The sequence below is a fragment of the Pipistrellus hanaki genome (assembly GCF_964339955.1).
Source record: "Pipistrellus hanaki genome assembly, chromosome: 1".
NCBI classification, from domain to species: Eukaryota; Metazoa; Chordata; class Mammalia; order Chiroptera; family Vespertilionidae; genus Pipistrellus; species Pipistrellus hanaki.
Genome location: NC_140503.1, coordinates 54,633,843 through 54,655,640, shown reverse-complemented (window position 1 = coordinate 54,655,640; position 21,798 = coordinate 54,633,843). Strand labels below are relative to the sequence as shown.

The 21,798-nt window shown below is 35.1% G+C and overlaps 1 protein-coding gene across 1 annotated transcript in view; it reads right to left on the bottom strand.

Annotated features, from left to right (window-relative positions):
- Positions 1-21,798, bottom strand: part of TRPM7 (transient receptor potential cation channel subfamily M member 7) — a 114,973-nt gene that overhangs the window by 41,341 nt on the left and 51,834 nt on the right. The window contains exons 13-21 of the mRNA XM_084894040.1: positions 18,686-18,739; positions 16,360-16,500; positions 15,503-15,637; positions 14,312-14,592; positions 12,379-12,607; positions 11,169-11,324; positions 10,945-11,088; positions 8,878-9,006; positions 5,487-5,765 (exon numbers count right to left, since the gene is read on the bottom strand). Of these exons, the coding sequence (XP_084750166.1) occupies positions 5,487-5,765; positions 8,878-9,006; positions 10,945-11,088; positions 11,169-11,324; positions 12,379-12,607; positions 14,312-14,592; positions 15,503-15,637; positions 16,360-16,500; positions 18,686-18,739 (1,548 nt within the window). The remainder of the gene's footprint in view (positions 1-5,486; positions 5,766-8,877; positions 9,007-10,944; positions 11,089-11,168; positions 11,325-12,378; positions 12,608-14,311; positions 14,593-15,502; positions 15,638-16,359; positions 16,501-18,685; positions 18,740-21,798) is intronic.

The window sequence follows — 21,798 nt, the reverse complement described above, 5'->3', positions numbered from 1 at the left end:
CAGGGTGCAAATGGGCCTTGGGGCCACAGAGAGCCTCTGGCCAGCAGGCACAGAGTGGCCAGGCCCCACAGAGACCTATTAGCTCATGGATTTTTGCACAGGGCTACTAGTTTTATATAATAAACTGTATCGAATTTCTGGTTCTAATTGAAGACTATCTGGAGTAAAAATGTACCTAGTGGCAGCCGGCTGCTGGCTGCCAGTGGTTGGCAAACTGCAGCTCTTTGGCCCCTTGAGTGTGGCTCTTCCACAAAATACCATGTGCGGGAGCGCACATATAGTGCAATTGAAACTTTGTGGCCCATGTGCAAAAGTTGGTTTTCGGCTCTCAAAAGAAATTTCAATAATTGTAATGTTGATATTTAGTTCTGTTGACTAGTGAGTTTGCCGACCACTGGTCTAGACACATGGACAGATTCAGGGAATCAATTCCATAAGTGCTCTTTCCAAATACTTCTATATTGAAGGTGCAGACTCTTTTCTACTCCTTCTGCTAACTGTCCTTTGCCCATTTCACCAAAAGAAAAAGAGGGGGGAAAAGCAAGCATTCTCATTCATACTGAACTCTATAGCATGATGCTTGGTCCTGGGCTACAAAAACCTCATAGGAACTAAAGCAAAACTACAATACAAACTATATTATTAATATGGATGTTGAAAAATAAATGAGACCAATTTTTGACTAACAATTCCACTTGCAAGTTAGGTAGTTTGTAATTTCAACAAATTAAAAAAGAGACAAATTGAACTATATCACCTATTAAGTTACTGAAAAATAATTCTTATGAAATCACAATGTGAATTTTGGTATCATTACTCAGGATTCAAAGAATTAAATACTATAATAAAACTTCAATTTCTACCTACATATTGAGATGCACAATGCTTAGCATTTATATCTAAAGAGGTAAATGTTTCATTCTAGCAATACGTAATATTTACTACAAATAATCATCTACTAAGGGAAGCACTATACAGATCAAGAGACTATATTTATAATAAATCTATACTTTACTGTGAAGGAACAATTATTGTAATAAATCAACCTAAAAATTGTAACATTTTCCTATATTTTAAAAAATAAATACATCGTAAAAGTAAAAATGGAACCAAAAAAACATGAAACATAAATAGGACAATAAGTCTAGACTAGAAGAAGTAATTATAAAATATTTACTTATATATAATAATTTAGACTCGATCCATCATCTTTAAAATCCTGTTAGATCGGTCTCAATAAAAACTCTTTTTGATAGTCTGTGACTTGCAATCAAAGAGTCCTAATACCCTCCAAGATTCTGTTTTCTTATTTGTAAAACAATAAGAGTATAGTTGAGAGAATGCATGTTCTCAATCAACAAAATATTATGATAAAAGATTTTAGCCGAAACCGGTTTGGCTCAGTGGTAGAGTGTCGGTCTGCGGACTGAAAGGTCCCAGGTTCAATTCAGGTCAGGGGCATGTACATTGGTTGCGGGCACATCAGCTGGTCAGTGTTTCTCTCTCATCGACGTTTCTAGCTCTCTCTCTCTCTCTCCCTTCCTCTCTGTAAAAAATCAATAAAAAAAAATATATATATATAAAAAAGATTTTAAAAGGCAAATAATTCATCAAAACATTATTCATGGCATTTAATATACTTTTGAGATCCAAACATTCATCTGTAATTTTTTTGAAAGTCCAAGTCAAAATTCAAAACACCCAAATCTGTACTTGACTACCATAAAATTATTCAAGGTCTATAGCTGATCTTTCAGAGATATCTATATTTCATAACTTTTACTTTTTTTTAAAAAAAATCTTTATTGTTGTATTACAGACACCCCCCCCCCCCCCCCCGCCCCTGCTTCCTTCACCTGATTCCCACCCCACCCCAGGCCTTCACCACTGTCTGGCACTAAAGATAGGGAGGCTTAGCAGACATCTAACACAAACAGGCAGCCAAAATAGAAAGACCCCCCCCCCCCCCCAAAAAAAGCCCCAAAGGAAAACGAGTTGTTTTCTGTTTCTGACTGGTCCTGAGTACCCTGTTTGGAGCTATCAGCAATCCACAGCTTGTGGCTCCCTTGGCTGTAGCTCAGTGCCTTTCGAAAGGACCAAGATGTGCATCAAGATCTGCTTTTCCTAGCCCTGGGCCCAGAATTAAATCAGGCAAAGACTCAAAGCCTCCAGAGACCTGCCTCTGCCTGCAGTCTGATTATAACGTCTTGATTTGCCTCGTTATTAACCACAGGGTGGGGTGAGAGTTTTTCTCATAGGGTGGGGCAATGGCTTCTGCCTGCAGGCTGATTGTCATTCTAAGTCTCTTATGGACCTCAGAAACTTCTCCCCAGGCTAAGACCACCTGAATAACGAAGGTCTTCTGCAGAAAGATGCTCTGAGCAGTGTGAGACAGTGACTCAGCACAGGAAACAGGTGTCTGCCTTCTGAGCTCTAACTCCAGAGACCCCAAACCTGGTTTCAGCTCACACAGCTCCAATCCACCCTTCCCTCCCTCTGCTGGAGCACAAGGTAAGTGGTGCACATAAAATTTTGCTTGTTGGCCCTTCAAGAGGGTGTCTGCATAGCAACCCTGCTGCCTTTCATAGCCAGATGTTATGTGGGCACCTTTCTCAGTTCTGGTGTTCTGGGTTGGGGAGCTCAGTTTGGGGTTTAGACCTTCGAGTTCTCAGTGGGAACTCCACACAGCTGAGATAACCCTCCTGAACTTCAGCTGCTATCTGTGGGAGCCAGCCAGCCCTTTTACCCCTCCACACTTTCTACCAGCAATCCATTTGTGGTCTCCACTTCCCATCTTTGATTATCAAGGTTCTCTCCAGCTGACTTTTCAGGGTGGTGTTTTTCTATTTTACTTGTAATTCCAGTTTGGTCCTAGGAGTGTGTCAGTATAGTTTCCACTTACTCTGCTGCCATTTTTGAATCTCTCTGTTTTGGAGACTGGAAGTCCAAGATCAATGTGCCAGCATTGATTAGGTAAGGGCACTCTTCTGGGTCACAGACTTCATGCTGTCTCCTCACATGGTTAAAGGGCCATAACTTTTTTTTATTAGCAAAAGATTTAAATTTTTGCCGGGACCGGTTTGGCTCAATGGATAGAGTGTCGGCTTGGGGACTGAAGGGCTCCGGGTTTGATTCCGGTCAAGGGCATGTACCTTGGTTGCAGGCATATCCCCAGTAGGGGTGTGCAAGAGGCAGCTGATCAATGACTCTCTCTCATTGATGTTTCTAACTCTCTATCTCTCTCCCTTCCTCTCTGTAAAAAAATCAATAAAATATATATATATAAAAAAAAAAGATAGAAATTTACTGAAAAACAAGCACAGACTCCCACATGGGGAGGGGAAAAGAGTCCCCACCACAACTTTTTACATAAAGCCTATCTGACAATCTTCAATATACTTTATCTAAACTTAATTAACTAAAATATTTGAATATTCTATTCTAAATTGCGAATTTTGAGTTGGAGAGAATGGGTGACATTTACTGTTTATCATATAATTGTCTTTAGTATGAACTCTACTAAAAATAGCTACTGTGGGGAAGACTTTTTTCCCCCATTTTAATCTCTTATATCTTCAAGTTTTTCAAATCTATTTTCTCGGATAACAAATTCCCTCATCAGGAAACATTCCTACCCGTTTTCTAAACTATTTTCAAATATCAGTCTTTGTGAAAGCCTTCATGACAGAATTTGCTACTAGTTCTATAGTATTTACAGGTTAGCATATCTTTCTGTACTGGTGAATAGAAGAAAGACTTAATCCTAATGGAAGGTGGATCTAAAGATCATGGATAAAGAAAAAAATGAAGCATATATTCAAGCTCCCTATAGCTGAGATGAAAAAATTGGCAGGAATATTTTAGTATATTAGAGGCAAGATTTAGAAAGAAATCCTGATAGCTCCACTTAACTTTTAGATTCCTCTGCTTTTCCCAACTCCATTTTTATTATGGCTGTCCACTTCTGTGCTTCCTACACCTCCCATTTACTGTACATTACCAATGAACTAACCCAATAGCATTAAGTCACTAAATAATCTGGCAATGAGAGCTGGAGCTCCTTACATATTAAATATTAGGATAAAACCAATTATCTTAAAAAATATGAAGGTAATGTAAGGAGCCTCTGGGACAACTTTAAGCGTATCAACATCCGAATTTTGGGGGTGCCAGAAGAAGACAGAGAGCAAAATATTGAAAACCTATTAGAAGAAATAGTGAGAAAAAACTTTCCCCACCTGGTGAAAGAAATAGACTTACAAGTTCAGGAAGCACACAGAACCCCATACAAGAGGAATCTAAAGAGGACCACACCAAGACACATCATAATTAAAATGCCATGGGCAAAAAAAACAAAGAGAGAATCTTGAAAGCAGCAAGAGAAAAAGTTAAGTTACCTACAAGAGAGTACCCATACAAATGTCAGCTGATTTCTCAACAGAAACTATGCAAGCCAGAAGGGAGTGGCGAGAAATATTCAAAGTGATGAACAGCAAGAACCTACAACCAAGATTGTTCTACCCAGCAAAACTATCATTCAGAATTGAAGGTCAGACAAAGAGCTTCACATACAAGAAAAAGTTAAAGGAGTTCATCACCACCAAACCAGGATTACATGAAAAGCTGAAGGATATTATTTAAGAAGAAAAAGGTAAAGATAAAAATTATGAACGACCAAATGACATCAAATACATACCTACCAACAAGTGAATATAAAAATCAAGTGAATAAAATGTCTGCAGAACAGAATGGACTTGTGAATATAATGGAATCAGGGACATAATAAATAAAATGTGTTCCCACCCTAACAATATACATAAAAATATTATCTTCAGCCGAAACCGGTTTGGCTCAGTGGATAGAGCGTTGGCCTGCAGACTGAAAGGTCCCAGGTTAGATTCTAGTGAAGGGTATGTGCCTTGGTTGCGGGCACATCCCCAGTAGGGGGTGTGCAGGAGGCAGCTGGTCGATGATTCTCTCTCATCAATGTTTCTAACTCTCTGTCCCTCTCTCTTCCTCTCTGTAAAAAAATCAATAAAATATATATTTTTAAAAAATCTTTAAGCCAAAACCGGTTTGGCTCAGTGGTAGAGTGTCGGCCTGCGGACTGAAAGGTCCCGGGTTCGATTCCAATCAAGGGCATGTACCTTGGTTGTGGGCGCATTCCCGGTGACGGGTGTGCAAGAGGCAGCTGGTCGATGTTTCTCTCTCATCGACGTTTCTAGCTCTCTATCTCTCTCCCTTCCTCTCTGTAAAAAATCAATAAAATATATTAAAATAAAAAGAATTGTCTGAAATTAAAAAAAAAAAAATCTTAAAAAAAAATATTATCTTCAAAAGTTAATACTTTTAGGAATGATTAATTTAGAGTACAAAGCAAATACACATGAAACAACATTCTGATTCAAGTAAAGCTATGTTAACAATTTTATGATTTTAAGAAACAATATTGATAAACTGATATGATCAGATACCTCTCAACTTACCATTTTTCCAATCATCATTACATAAGGTCCTGCCTGTTGATTTACAGCTAGAAAATCTAGCAAGCGCACATACCAAAATATTATGTTAAGACAGTAAATTAATCTTCCAGCCACAAAAACATGATTATCATATGCATCCTCAAAGTTCCCCTTTGCTCCATATCTTAGTCCAAACCCAATGAAGAAAGAAAATATGGCAATTGTATCACTGATATTGAAGTAATCACTAAACCACACTTTAATCTTCTGGCTTATTTTTCCAGCTTCAGACATAAAGATCTAAAGGTGAAAAAAAAAGTTTAATCAGTTTCTTCCTATTAAAACATATAACAGCATTCACTTATAACATTACAGTAGATTTTTACATATCTTTTGGTATTTCAAAGTATTTTTTTTTATTTTCTTGGCATTTGATAATGCATTTGATCCCAAGACAATTCAATAAGATATCAGAGACAGATACTTCTTCTCCTTATTTTGTATAAAGGAAAAAGCACACAAAAAACAACCACTACAAATGACTTGCTCGATTAAATAAGATGCTGAGCCAGGACCGGTTTGGCTCAGTGGATAGAGCGTCAGCCTGCGGACTGAAAGGTCCCAGGTTCGATTCCAGTCAAGGGCATGTACCTTGGTTGTGGGCATATCCTCAGTGGGGGGTGTGCAAGAGGCAGCTGGTCGATGTTCTCTCTCATCAACATTTCTAACTCTCTGTCCCTCTCAATTCCTTTCTGTGTAAAATCAATAAAATACATTAAAAAATAAAATAAAATAAGATGCTGAAATCTTGGATTAGACCACAGTTCTCTATATTGGAATGTAAGATGCTTTTGAAAAGTTTTTTCTTTAATGAAATAACACTAGGATAGATGTTCCAAAGGTGCTTTATTTGTTGAAAGTAAACAACTCTATGTTAAAGTAGCTGTACTTATTTCTTTCCTGAATATGAAAATTAAAAAAAATTGTGTGACATGGTAACACATTTACATCTTCAAAATCATAATGTATCATAAAGTAAATACTGAAAGTCTCCCTTCCACTTTTCTGCCTTAGCCAGTTAAGTTCTTTTTCCATTAGAGACAACTACTTTTATTACAGGCATAGGTCATTTCATTGTACTTTGCTTTACTGGCTTTAGAGGTGTTGCCCATTTCACAAATTGAAGGCAAGACCCTTCACCAGCAAAAAGATTATGACATGTTTTAGTGACAGATTTGCTTTATTAGAGTGGGCTGGAATCATATCTCCAAGGTATGCCTATACTATCTAATGAATCCTTATAGAAATGTTTTATGAATATACTAGAGGCCCAGTTCACAAATTTGTGTACCAGTGGGGTCCCTTGGCCAAGCCTGTGGGATTGGGTAGAAACCAGCTCTTCCGACATCTCCCGTAGGGTCGCAGATTGTGAGAGAGTGCAGGCCAGGCCAAGGGACCCCCACCAGTCAGTCCACAATCAAAACTGGGGAGGGATGTGGGAGGTTAGACAGCTGGGAGGGACTGTGAGAGGACTCCAGGGTATGTTTGGCCTGTCTAGTTCAGTCCCAATTGGCCGGACCCCAGCAGCAAATTAACCTACCAGTTGAAGTATCTGCCCCTGGTGGTCAGTGACAGCATAGTGACTGGTCAACTGTCTGCACTCTCATGGTCAGTGCATATCATTGTGAGTGGCCGAGTGGCCTTAGCATATCATTAGCATATTACGCTTTGATTGGTTGAATGGCCAACTGGCCGACAGGACACTTAGCATATTAGGCTTTTATTTTATAGAATGTTTAGAAGAATTCTTTGGAACTTATTTTTATCATTTAACCACCTAATTTCTTCAAACAAGTTGGTAAAACAACAGATTTCATAAACATACGAATCATAGTACTTAAAAGAAATTTAAAATGTATAGTAAGCTAGTTAATAAGATAAATTCCAATGATATCCAAGTGGTAGGGTAGTACAATGCCTTTTATTTATTTTTGCAATTTCAATATATTCTCTAAATGTAAGCAGTGACATAAAATAACTCAGAAATTATTAAGTATATGTGTTATAAAACAACTTATGTAGTTACTAATTTGAATTCAAAGTATAAAAGCATTTTCTCCTCCATATCAAGATATTAAAAATTTACAATTTAGCCGAAACCGGTTTGACTTAGTGGATGGAGCATCAGCCTGTGGACAGAAAGGTCCTAGGTTCGATTCCGGTCAAGGGCATGTACCTTGGTTGCAGGCACATCCCTAGTAGGGGGTGTGCAGGAGGCAGCTGATCAGTGTTTCTCATCTATGTTTCTAGCTCTCCATCCCTCTCCTTTCCTCTCAAAGGAAAAATCAATAAAATATATATTTTTTTAAATTACAATTTAAATTTAAAACTCTTATAGACATAGGATCTAAATCTTTATGACAATTCAATGGGCAATAGAGTACACTTAAGAGGGCAATGCAAGACAAGAACCTATATCTAACTTACATACCTATATATAACCTATATATAAGTGACTGGCTGTATGTATAATTACTACTTTTTGAAGAGTGGCAGAGAGAGTAAATATCTATGTTCATAAAATATATAAGCAAACACAGATCTAGGTTATGTTCCTGAGACAAATAATTGTCTGTAATTTGTTACAAACACACTGATCTCTATTTTTTTTTTATAAGTAACTAGTGCCACGGTGCATGGATTCATGCACATCAAAAGGAAATTAATTAGAAAGTAGCTGGTGGGGTGGGACTGGGTGAGATATGCCCTGGAACCAAACTCCAATGGTCCCTCCCTGACCAGCTGCACCTAGGGCAGTGCCATAGCTCAAAGGGTGTCTGTGGAGTGAGTGAGGGTCCCTTGGCTTGGCCTACAGGGACGGGCCAAAACCAGCTCTCCAATATCCCGAGGGGTTGCAGATTGCAAGGGTGGTTCTTGGGTGAAGCACCCCTGATATCGGGTTCCCTCCTCTCTGGTGCGTCACCTGAGAACAGCTGCTGTCAAGTCACCACAGCTCAGCAGCTTGGGCAATGAGCATCTGCCCCCTAGTGGTCAGTGTGTGTCATACATCCTGGCCGGTCACTTAGCTGTTTATATACCGTATATAGATTTTTTTTTAAATTTATTGATTTTGAGAGAGAAACATCAATTTGTTCTTCCACTTAGTTATGCATTCATTGGTTGATTCTTGCCTTGATGGAAGATTGAACCCACAACCTTGGTTCAACTGAGCTACCTGGCCAGGGCTGCCATGATTTTTATAACAGAATAAACAAACACAGTCCACTAAAGTCACTCTCCCATAAAGTCATCACTTAAATTATCATACCCATACTCATATACATTCCCAAAACAAAATAAAACATTTTCCATATATACAGTAAGTTACTGGTAGGAAAAACTAAAGACATACCGCACGGACTTTCTCAATAGCATAGGTAAAAATATAAGCAATAACAATCCATTCTTGAACTGAAGGTAATTGTTCCATTTGTACAAGAACCACAAATGTATAAAGCATCAGAAATCCTAAGTAAGCCAACTAAAAAAAAACACACAAGATATGAATAAAATTAATTACAAAATATTTTACTCTGAAAAATTTTAAACATATACAAAAAAAGAAACTAACTAAAGGAACTCTTGTGAAGTACACCCAGCTTTAATCATTAAAATAGTTTTAGAAGTAATTCTTCTTCAGTTCAGACATTGCATTTATTAATCAAAATATAAGTGATCTCCTGAGTATAAATGTGCTGTTCTAAAATTTTGTTAGCTTTTTAGTACTTCCCATAGGAAGAATTTTATAATATCAAGGTTTATGTTCTCAGCTTAGCCTACATAATTCTATTTAACTTATAATATACCTAAAGCATCATAATATATGGTTTACTAAAGAACTTCACTGTCATCATCAAGAAACACATACTGCCTGTTTCTTCCCTCTGCGAACAACATAGTATTCCTAGGAACGACAACTAGCTCCTCATCGGTGAGGTTGAAATCCCAAGAAATGGAAACTAATATGAAAAGCATTTGCTCTAGGAAAGGGAAAATTCCACTTTCGATATTCTTAAAAAAAAAAAAAAATTATAGGAAGGTGATATGGTCTATGTATAACACAGCTACACAATCATTTTATAGGAAAACCCAGATTTATCAATCCTTGTACAATTGTGACTAAGAATCATCTTTGTCTCTACCAGTCTTAAAATAAGCCACATCATGATTTTAAGCTATGGCAGTAAACTGCAATAAATAAAGAAAAGAAAAATTCCTGCAGCCACCTGGGTTGTTCATTTTAAACAGTCCTTTCACATGAATGCAAACTAAGATACCTACATTATTTCCATTAGTGGGGACAGAATTTGGGGATTATGTTAGGTAATTCAAATGTGCAATTTCAACACCTGATCAAGATGAAGCGAGAAAATTTCCATATTGAAATGGAAACGTGATCAATTAGTCTTATGTTAATGAGCATGTGTGTGTTGGAAAGCAATACTTGAAGGAACACATTCTCAAATGTTCATCTTAGCACAAAGCTATTTGTATACTTTAGCTAGTCTTAAAGTCTGACGATAAAAATGAAAAACAACGAAAATAACAATAAAATAAAAACAACTTAAGCCATAGCCAGTGTGGCTCAGCTGTTTGGTGGTTGTCCCTTATACCAAAAGGGTGCTGGTTCGATTTCCAGTCAGGGCACATGCCCATATTTCAGGCTTGATCCCAGGTAGAGGGTATGCAGGAGAGGCAGCTGATCAATTTTCCACTCTCACATCAATGTTTCTTTTTCTCTCTCTCTCCCTTAAAAAAAAAAAAAAAAAGTCAATAGAAAAATATTTCATTTAAAAACAAAGCAAAGCAAAAAAACAGCTTGAGTTTTTCTGGGAAGGAAAGTAAAAACTCATTTGCTCATCCCTGGTTAGTGTTTCTTCAGATGAGACTGACTATCCCTCTATGAACATACATGTTCATCAGTAAAATCCATTCCTTCATAAATCAAGAAACAAGTTGATTATGAATAAAACTATATGAGTTATCTATTGATAGATTACTTTTCAACATCAATTAATACTGCAAGAAAGGCTTATTTCCAAAATTTTAACATTATCTGCAAAAAATCCTAAAACACGAAGCGTTATAATTGTGTATTAAGTGTTCCTTTTGATTAATCTTGACCAATTTTTTCAGTAGATGATTAGTACCTGTTACTCACTAACAAAGGCATATAGCTACCACATATTTGTTTAGTAAGTTTCTGTTTCCAGTCAGAACTAGATCCAATTAGAACTAAGATGTGTTAACTTTTTATCATTCTATTTGAGAGCTGTTTGGATAAAACTACTTTGAACTTATTGCTCTTTTAAATGGAAAATGGCTTTTCAGTTATTAATTTACATCAAGATCAGTATGGACTCTAGACCACTAAGTCTATCTTTTAAAATCATTATGTTCATACAATTTAAAAACATACCGTGTTAAACCAGAATTTCACAATTGGTGCATGATAAAAGGCATAAAACTTTCGTGTGATTGGAAGCTTTTTTGATTTCATTTGTATTTCCATTTCATTCTTTCCTTCATTGCTGTCCAATATTCTTACTTCTTTAAATACTTCCTAAAATAAAATAACACTTATAAATATATACATTTATACATAAATTTGTATAGTCACTTAAAAAAATTTTCCCCCCTCACCATGGGAATCTCTTCTGTGATGTTTTGAAAGTTGTTTTCACTATCTTCCATGGTCATTTGATGGGCATCTTGAGATTGTGGAATATGAGACATTTCAGCCTTAGTTTTATATTCTAGCATTAATATGGTAGGTGGAACCAAGATGCTTAATATAACCTAAAAATTTCAAAAACGTAAATTCATATTTTAGCATTAATAACTTTTAAGAAAATAATACAAGCAATAAAAAAATATTAAATATCCTTACTATTAGCCATTTTGTCCTTGGTAGTATAGGGAATAAACTTTAAACTTCATTTCTACTTACAACTATTTTTAAAGAGGCCCAGGTTGAATGGTTTTAAGGAGTAACAAAACATTTAAGTATTATGATATGAGGGTATAGAAATATTTAATAAAGACTTGTTCTTTAAAAAAATCAAATTACAACCTGTTCAGAAAATACATTTGTTTAAACAAAATTCAAGCCTTATGAAGTTACTATGTGCTTCATTTTATCCTAAATCTCTTTCTTTGCAAGTGTGCCACGTTACATGATTACTCAGCTTGTGCCTCCATAAAAAAAAGCTTAATTTATAAAATTTTGTTATGAAGCACAAAGAAATTAGAATTGTGTATCAGGTTTTCTACTGGTTAATCTTTCACCATCTTTTTAGTAGATGATTAGTATTTGTTATCTACTTATAATAGTTAATGATTGAACTACTTGCCTGATTTCTGCCTTCTAGATTTCTGTACCTTATTTAAGATATAAGATAACAAAAAGGGAGTTTAAAGTAATATCTCTCATTATGATTAAACTGAAAGTACCAGCCCACATTTTTTACCATAAAAAACAGGCATATCCAATATACATAAATAAATTAAACGTAACACATTATTAAGTTAGTAGATAGGTACTGCATTTTAGAATTTAGGAACCATTGTCCATGACTGCTCAGGGCTATAAATGCCATACTTTCATTTGTTGGCCTCATACTTCTGGCTCAGATAGGGGCAACAATCACTTACTACCACATCTGAAAAGGATTTAGAACGAACAATAGGAGGAAAAAGGACACTACATGTCACCCTGTATACAATGCCAACACCACCCCACCCCCAAATAAAAAATAAAAGCATTTTACTATACAACTGGGCTAATCCCACCCCATCTCCTGCTCTTTTAATCTAATCACACCCTTTATATCCATTTTTTTCTAAGGCATACCTTATACCAGGAATTTTTCCTCATATTCAGCCTTCCCATCCACATATCAGATAACAACATTTGTGTACAGGTGTGGGCTACAAAAGGCCTGAGTCTTGAAGAAACTGCTAACTTAAGGCAGGTGGAATTACTCCAGTTTTTCAGTTCATAAGTGAGCAATTTCATAGCCATGGTTTCATCTTGTCTGAAGGATTGTTCTAGTAATTCAACTGCTAGTTGACCAAAATCACTATCAAAAGATAAAAGCAAAAACATACTCATTTTACCAAATTGTAGTTTTAAACCACTATTCTTACATTCATTTATAACATGTTCTAATATTTTTAATATTTTCACAAACATACAATATAAACAAAAAAAAAATTAGGGAATTGTGAGGCAATAGAATGATGGTAGCTTTATATTTTCAGATACCTACTACTATGTGGAAATCACAAAGTATTTAAAATATGTCAAATTAAAATAAGACTGAAGCCCTAGCTGGTTTGGCTCGGTGGATAGAGCGTCAGTCTGCGGATTGAAGGGTCCCAGGTTCGATTCCGATCAAGGGCACATGGCTGGGTTGAGGGCTCAATCCCCAGTGTGGGGTATGTAGAAGGTAGCCAATCAATGATTCTCTCTCATCATTGATGTTTCTATCTCTCTCTCCCTCTCCCTTCCTCTCTGAAATCAATAAAAATAAATAAATACATACATACATACATACATAATTTTTAAAAAGACTGAAAAGGTGACTCCAACCCTGGCTGGTATAGCTCAGTTGGTTGGAATATGTCCTATGCACCAAATGGTTGTGGGTTTGATTCCTAGTCAGGACACATAACCAGGTTGTGGATTCCATGCCTGTTTGGAGTGCATTTAGGAGGCAATTGATAAATGTTTCTCTCGCTCTCCCTTCATCTCTAAAATTAATAAAATCATATTCTCCAGTGAGGATTAAAAAAAAAAGTGACTACAGAGCAGGACCTTTCCCCTGGTCCTTTAGGAAACCCAAACTAACAATGTTCAATTAAAATTTTTTCTATATATCGGCCGAAACGAGTTTGGCTCAGTGGATAGAGCGTCGGCCTGTGGACTGAAAGGTCCCGGGTTCGATTCCAGTCAAGGGCATGTACCTTGGTTGTGGGCACGTCCCCAATAGGGGGTGTGCAAGAGGCAGCTGACCGATGATTCTCTCTCATCGATGTTTCTAACTCTCTATCCCTCTCTTCCTCTCTGTAAAATATCAATAAAATATATATTTTTAAAAATTTTTTCTATATAGTTATTTCAAATATAGAAAAGGGTTAATACCTAGTAGAAAGGAATGTGAATACAGACTAACCTAATCATGAAAAACACCTAAAATTTAAATCTCCAGTAAGTAATCATCAGATCCCCGTTTGAGTTACTTTTAGTAATAACTATTACCCTTTTCTAAAGTCAACCTATTTTGGGGGAGAGAGGCCTTATTCTCTATATTAAAGCTTCTTAGAAACTACCTTTCCAGCTTACAATTCCATTAGTGCACTAGTAAATGAAAACTTCTATGAAATGTTGCATTCTCCTATAAATGTAGTTCCACCATCTGGAATGCCCTTCCAGTTGAACTCATTTCCTTAGTTCACAGCTTAAACCTTGCTTTCTTCTTTCCTTTTCTCACCATTCCAAGTGAAACTTTTCCTAACCTAATTATTAGTATGTCCAATATTAAACTAACTTCTGGCATTTCTTCTTTCTTGAATTATTTAACTTGAAATGCAAACAAAGTAGTAACTTCTTTAGCATATGCATAGGTAGCCAAGTTTCTTTCTAAATTTTTAAAACTGGTTTCTCTTAAATATACAAATAAAATTATACATCTATACCCCCACTTAGTTCATGATATAATCTTCACTTAAACATAGTCTATATTGTATTTTTTAAATGTTCCAAGTCATAAAATATAACTTACTTGGAATACTGTTTCAATTCTTCTGAAGTATCATCAACCAGGTCACTCTGCTTTGCTTCATAGGCCATTGAACGATAGATTTTACAGGCAACTAATGCTTTAGCCATTGATTCCTCACCATGCTGCCACAAAAATCGGGCCATGACCTGTCTCTTCATAAGGCAAGCCCAAATTAATAGTTCATTAAGCGGATAAGGAAAGCGCTTGGTTTCTGGATCATCAATATCTACAATTTCATCTTTGGTTCTTTTTTTCTTTCCTTCTTCCAAAGCTGTATCAATCTTCAAGGAAAAAGTAAATGTTATAAAGCTCATTATAAAAATGCCATGACATTCATGTGGAAATTTTTATAAAATCTCTTTTATGGTATTCTTCAACTTAATATAACTATATCAATAACAGTATCAATTTTATATACTTGATTTTTGTTATAGCTCAAAATTCATTTTATAAAAACGGCATTTCCAAAAAAATGCTTTTATAACAGTTTCTCAAAATTGAAGGGACTACATATTTCAACTAATACTTGATAAAAAACAATTTTATTTTATTTTAAAATGTTTTCTTTAATCCTCACCTGAGGATATGGTTTTATTGATTTGAGAGAAAGAGAAAGAAACATCAATCAGTTTCCTCCCATACTCACCCATACTCAACAGGGAATCAAACCTGCAACCTTTTGCTGTACAGGATGATGCTCCAACCAACTGAGCCACTGGCCAGGTCCATAAAACACAATTTTAATGAAAAAGAAGTTTCAGTCCTGGCTGGGTAGCATAGCTGTTTAGATCATGGTCCCAATATGCCAAGGTTGCAAGTTGGATCCCTGGTAAGGACAAATACAAGAACCAATAATGAATGCACATTTCTCCTCTCTCTCTCTCCTTTCTTCTCTCTCACAAATCAATCAATAATTTTTTTTTAAAGAAACTCCAGTAAAACCTTTGTCCTTCATGTTGTTAAGTAAAAATGGAATAAAAAGAGGCAGTTAAGTGTTTATCAAAACATTGTTTAAAAAATTGTATTATTATATAATCAATTCACAATGGGTATCTTTCTATGGGAAAATGATGAATCAAAGATGTATCTAAAAACAAAGGACAACTCTTACTAAAATAAGTAGTTCTTTATTTCATAATACTCAATAATTTAGAAAGAACAAAATCCAGAAAGGTATTTAAACAAAAATACCTTTGGTCGGTAGGGCTGCGCTGTTTTAATGAAATGATTATGTCTTGTTTTTTCCTTTTTGTCTGCCCTATTGCCAAAAGATTCATGACTCTTTCGCAACTGAGGAGTGCCACTTGAGGTATTTCGGCCAGACCTCTGAAAATGAAAGCTTGTTAGTTTTTATAGATTTAAATATGCTGATATGCTTTTAAAAATTCAAGAAACAGTTTATATTATGTATAAATGTGTTCACACACACGAAAAATATGATTTGGTTAGGATATAAATTATAAAAAATTTCAAAATACCTAGTTGAAAACTCTCATTTTTTAAAAAATATGCTTTTATTGATTTCAGTGAGAAGAAGGGAGAGGGAGAAAGACAGAAACATCAACAATGAAAGAGAATCACCAATTGGCTACCTCCTGCACACCTCCTACTAGGGATCGCACCTGCAATCCGGGCATGTGATCTAGGAATCAAACTATGACGTCCTGGGTTATCTAGGTCAAAGCTCAACCCCTGGACACAATCTCATATTTTTAAGACAATGCTACTTTAACCATTCTAATATAAGTAATTTTTAACTTTTAAAGTGTATGATTTAAGCCAAAACCGGTTTGGCTCAGTGGATACAGCATTGGTCTGCGGACTGAGAGGGTCAAGGGCATGTACATTGGTTGTGAGCACATCCCCAGTGGGGGAGGGGGGAGGGGGCAGGAAGCAGCTGGTCGATGTTTCTCTCTCATCAATGTTTCTAGTTCTCTATCCCTCTCCCTTCCTCTCTGTGAAAAATCAATAAAATTAAAAAAAATTTAATGAAGTGTATGATTTAAGTTTAAAGCAAATATATATACTTCCCCCCAAATATTACATACCCGATTATTTCCACCAAGACTATTATATATTAATCGAAAACGTTTCCGAGTATAGGTGCATCTATAAGTTCCTCCCATAAGATATTCAATAACAAGTCCTATATCAATTAGGGTGATCTTATATCCTGGAGGAAGATTTCCCTGGAAACAAAACATTAGTTTTAAAGACAGGATAGTATTTCTCAATAATTCCATGTGATGCTCTAAAATGACAAATATTTACATTTTACAGAAAGCTGGGATTTCCAGCAGCTAACTTAAGAGAAGGAAGTAGCTTGTTTCTCTTCTTCCTTTCATAAAAGGAAAGAGGATTATAAAGTTGAAGTCTCAAAAAGGGTGGTTCAGAACAGAAATATGGTTTACCAGAGATAGTTTGGTCTCCACCACCTTAATAATTCACAGATGGAGGCAAAGGAACTTCTAAGAACCAACAATTCCATTTTCACTGTAACAATACATATCATAAATATCATTTTCCAGTAAAAATAATGCTATGTTTCTTAGTGAGTCCATACTTACTTTTTAAGTACTGTTTAAACAAAATCTTATTGCTATTTTACAGATTACACAAGATTTTATAGCCTTGCCTAGGACTTACTACTACTTTTAATCTTGTTTAGAGCTGAAACTTCATTTTCCCAGGGCTTCAATTTATAAATGGACTTTTGGAACATAATTCACTTGTAAGTTTGAAAAGATTGTTTCACAATCAACCATTTGGTTAATTCCATTAAATAATCTTAAAAAGGTTTAATCATCAGATGACTTACATATATTAACCAATTCTACCCTCCTACCATCATCATTCTTTTCATTTCCCTAATTATAATTTCATGAATTTAGTACTGTTAAAAATGCTTATACTTTTTTACATCTTGGTTTCATCTGTGAAGTTTTTAATTCTAGGTATCTATATTTTTAAAACCTATTTAAAAATTAATTTTTAAAATATTCATTTTAAATATTTTATTTTTATATCTAAAACCTCAAAATATACTTTATAATTAAGAATGTTTTGTTATGAAGTTTAGTTTTTAAAAATATAACAAATACCATTATGGTATGAGTCCACTTGAATGGGAAATATTTATATTAGGTAAAATGAAACTATATAAATAACATATAAAACTCAACTTATAATTTGAGTCAGAAAATACTCAATTACTGCCTTAACGTTAGGATAAAAAAAAAAAAATTGGGCCACTGATATAAAAAAAAAAAAAAAGAATTAACAACTGCAGTTCTTTCTGCTAGCCCATGTAAGTCAATCAGAATGCAGGTGTGTTCTAAACCCTCCCGCCCCCTGGACTAAAAGTCTCTCCCATGACTCAAGCTTTCTGGGAAAAGAAAAAATATTTGAGTTAAATGAATACTTTTACACCAAGAAAAATTAAAAACTATTGGATACCAATAATTTAAACAGCTTTTATTTTTCAATATTCAAAACTTTTATTATTCTTTTTTAAAATCCTCACCAAGAATATTTTTTTTGAGGGGAGGGAATGGAATGGGAGAAAAGGAGAGGGAAGGGGAGGGGACATTGGTCAATTGCCTCCTATACGGGCTCTGATCAGAGATCAAAGCTACAACGGAGGTATGTGCCCTGACCATGAATCGAACCCACCACCTTTTGGTGTACATGAAAGAAAGGGAGTGAGTGCACTTACAAAGGAGCATGCTTTTCAGCATTTTTATTGACAAAATCTGCCATTAATGATCATAACTCAGTGATTCCTCCTTGTTCAATGTCTTACATGCCCTGGGAACAAATTTCTTCTGAACACAGAGAAAAAGATACACTCATCCTATCAATGATCTTCCTTTACAAACCAATGAGCATTATGAAGTTCACCACACTTTAGGATGATTAGAAGCTCAAGAAACTTGGTCATGCTGAAACCGGTTTGGCTCAGTGGATAGAACATCAGCCTGCGGACTGAAAGGTCCCAGGTTCGATTCCAGTCAAGGGCATGTACCTTGGTTGCATGCACATCCCTAGTAGGGGATGTGCAAGAGGTAGCTGATCGATGATTCTCTCTCATCGATGTTTCTAACTCTCTATCCCTCTCTCTTCCTCTCTGTAAAAAATCAATAAAAATATTTTTTTTTAAAAGAAACTTGGTCACAATTTAATAAATTTTCTTTCTCTTGATTTCTGATGTATCATGCAAAATCTTTACTTCTGTCATTACATATTTAGTACTTATTTTATTTTGTTCTAAAAAATGTTATTTTATTGCTACTTTTAAGGTATATTTTAATGACTTTTGGAAACAAAGTGTAACTTCTTTGAATAAAAATTTTTTTGGGGAAAAAAGTCTCTTACCTGCTTGACATCTCGAACAAGATGAAATAGCATTGGATTAGTTGGACCTTGTTTCTTGAAGGAGAAAAAATTAAAGTAAACTATTATTTTTCTTCTAAAATAATGTAAACAACTTCTCTTTTTATTACATATAAAACTTTTATGAACCCACTTGCACAAATTACATATATATTTTTAGTTAACTTCTGCTCATAAAATGGATCAAAAAGAATATACTTGCCCTAACCAGTTTGGCTCAGTGGATAGAGCGCCAGCCTTAGAACTCAAGTGTCCCAAGTTCAATTCCAGTCAAGGGCATGTACCTTGGTTGGAGGCACATCCCCAGTAGGTGTGCAGGAGGCAGCTGATCAATGTTTCTCTCTCATCGATGTTTCTAACTCTCCCTCTCTGTAAAAAAATCAATAAAATATATTTAAAAAAAAGGATATACCCATTTCACATTACCATAGTTGCCTTAAACAAAATATATATTTTCTTATGTTTTTATTTATGTAACAATATGCAATTATTTTTTTCTATTAGTCATGTAAGCATTGCAAGCTTCACAATTATATTGTTACATTTCTTTCATTGATAATGGAGATAAACATATTCTTTATTAAAATTTCTGTACTTATTTCTGCCATTAACCATCAAGTTGAATCAATACTTCAAGTATTTTGGGTAACAAACCTTTAACATTTAAATATGTCATCTTTTCCCTATTATCTTAATTCCATTGATGTATAATAGATTAAAAACTTTTCATTTTTACAGTAATCTTATTTTGATGGTATCCTAATTTGAAAAAAATACTCAGAAACTTATCTCCTCCATCAAGACTGAGAAGAAAATGGGCCAAAAAAAGTATTCTTCTAAAAGTATTCTTTTTAAACAGGGCTTTGACCTATCTGAAATTTATTGCATTAAATTCTATACGGCACAAGCAAATATACATATTTTCAATACTGTAAATCTATTGTTTAAAAGGAATAGCAAATGGGATTTTTCTCCCATTATTGTGTTATTAATTTTTTATGAGGTTATCATAGCAATTAATGCAATCTACTTTTCCATTTTGATCACATATACTTGGTAATACATTTCTGGATAAACCTATTATTTTTTTAAAACCAACATTATTTTCTTTGCTATTCTTGACTTTCAAATTCAATATATCTAAAGATAACTAAACATATGTTGAATACAAACTATATTTTACCTTGGTTGAGTTATTACAATATTTAGTCTATCCACTGAAGAGCTGAGTTTTCCCTGCCCATTCTCCCCAATGTGTTAACTTTGAGGAGAAAAAGAAAGTATCTAAATTATATTTAACTGAGTTAAAAAAAAAAAAAAAATGTCTTCTAAGTTAATATGAGGTATTTTATGTTTTTTAGGTATTAGAAAGTTTCACTCTATTTTCTCAGTTTATAATCACACAAAAATGCAATTTTTGAAATTCTATCTTATCTTAACCCATTATTGTTTATTCATTAAATATAAATGCTTAGTAAAAAATAAATATACTTTAACACAGCAGTTCTGAGTGTGGTCCAGGAACACCTCAGTGCCCTTTTTAGAAGGTACATGAAATCAAAAGTATTTTCAGAATCATGTTAAGATATCACATGCATTTCTCATTCTCTTCCTCTCAGTGTTCAGTAAAATTTTCCAGAAGCCTCTTGATGGGTGATATCATAAAATTAAACTCAAAAGCAAATATAAGAATCCAGGTGCCATCCATGAAGCCAGACATTAAAGAGATTGTGAAACCATAGAAATATTCTACTCTCTTCATTCATTTTTTGTTTTCTTGAAAAATATGCTTTAATGTTAACATGTAATGGAATTATTATTATTAAATACAATGTAATAAACATTTCTTGGTTTTATATTCTAATGTGGTCAATATCAACACATATAAACAAAACCTATTTAAAAACAGCTCTTTGAGTTACTCAATAATTTTTATGCTATAGGACTCCAATACCAAGAAGTTTGAAAACCACTGTTTTGTCATAACTAATCCCTTAAACTTTAAAAATTTCATAATTGATGCTGAAAGTAACTATGATTTTAATAACTGAGTTATACAATTTAAAAAATTACTTGCCTTGCTAATGGGACCAATTTTTATTTTTATTGTTTTATATTTGCTTTATAATTCAAGGATAAACCTTACTTCATTCAGCACAATGAATAATCCTTTTAATTTTTACGTCTGTTCACTAGAGACAGTAGAATGCCAACAAAATTCAATGTAACTGTGCTAGACACTATTAAAGGAAAAAAATGAGGAAAAATAAAGATATAATCCCTATCCAAAGGCAATTTATAATACATGGGGAAGATATAATTATATTTAACTGACTATGCCACATGTGTCAAACACAAGGCCCGCGGGCCAAATCCAGCCCGCCAGGCCTTGCAATGTGGCCCGCACCGCGCTGTCATCACTGCACTCCGCTGTCAGTTTATGACATTGTCAGTTTATGACTGTTCAGTAAACCATTCGGCCCGCGATTTAGGCTGGATTTTAGATTTTGGCCCCTTCTCTGATTGAGTTCGACACCCCTAGACTATGCCATTGAGCTTCATGAAGGCAATGGAATGGCATTTACACCACTTTCTAAACAATAAATAAAATTCTAGCAGGTGGGGAGTAGCTGAAAAAAAAACACACCAGCACTGTGTAAGAGCAAAAAAAAATTTTTATTATACTGGGGGCGGGAGGGGCGGGAAGAATTGAACCATGTAGTTGAAATACCCAATATAAGGGGATGGGGCTAGAATATAAAGGTCAAATGAGAGATACCTAGAGCAAATGTTCAAAAATTAGAGAGCTTTGAAAATCAAGCTAAGGGTTTGGGTATTATTCTGTATACTAGAGGCCCAGTGCACGAATTAGTGAACAGGTGGTGTTTCTCAGCCTGGCCAGTGATCCGGGCCGATAGGAGCTGTTTCCCGGCCAGGGGGAGGGGCTGTGGAAAGTTGACTGTGGGAGCACACTGACCACCAGGGGGCAGCTCCTGCATTGAGCACATGCCCCTTGGTGGTCAGTGCACATCATAGTGACCAGTTGTTTGGTCGACTGGTCATATTGGTCGCTTAGGCTTTCATATATATATTAG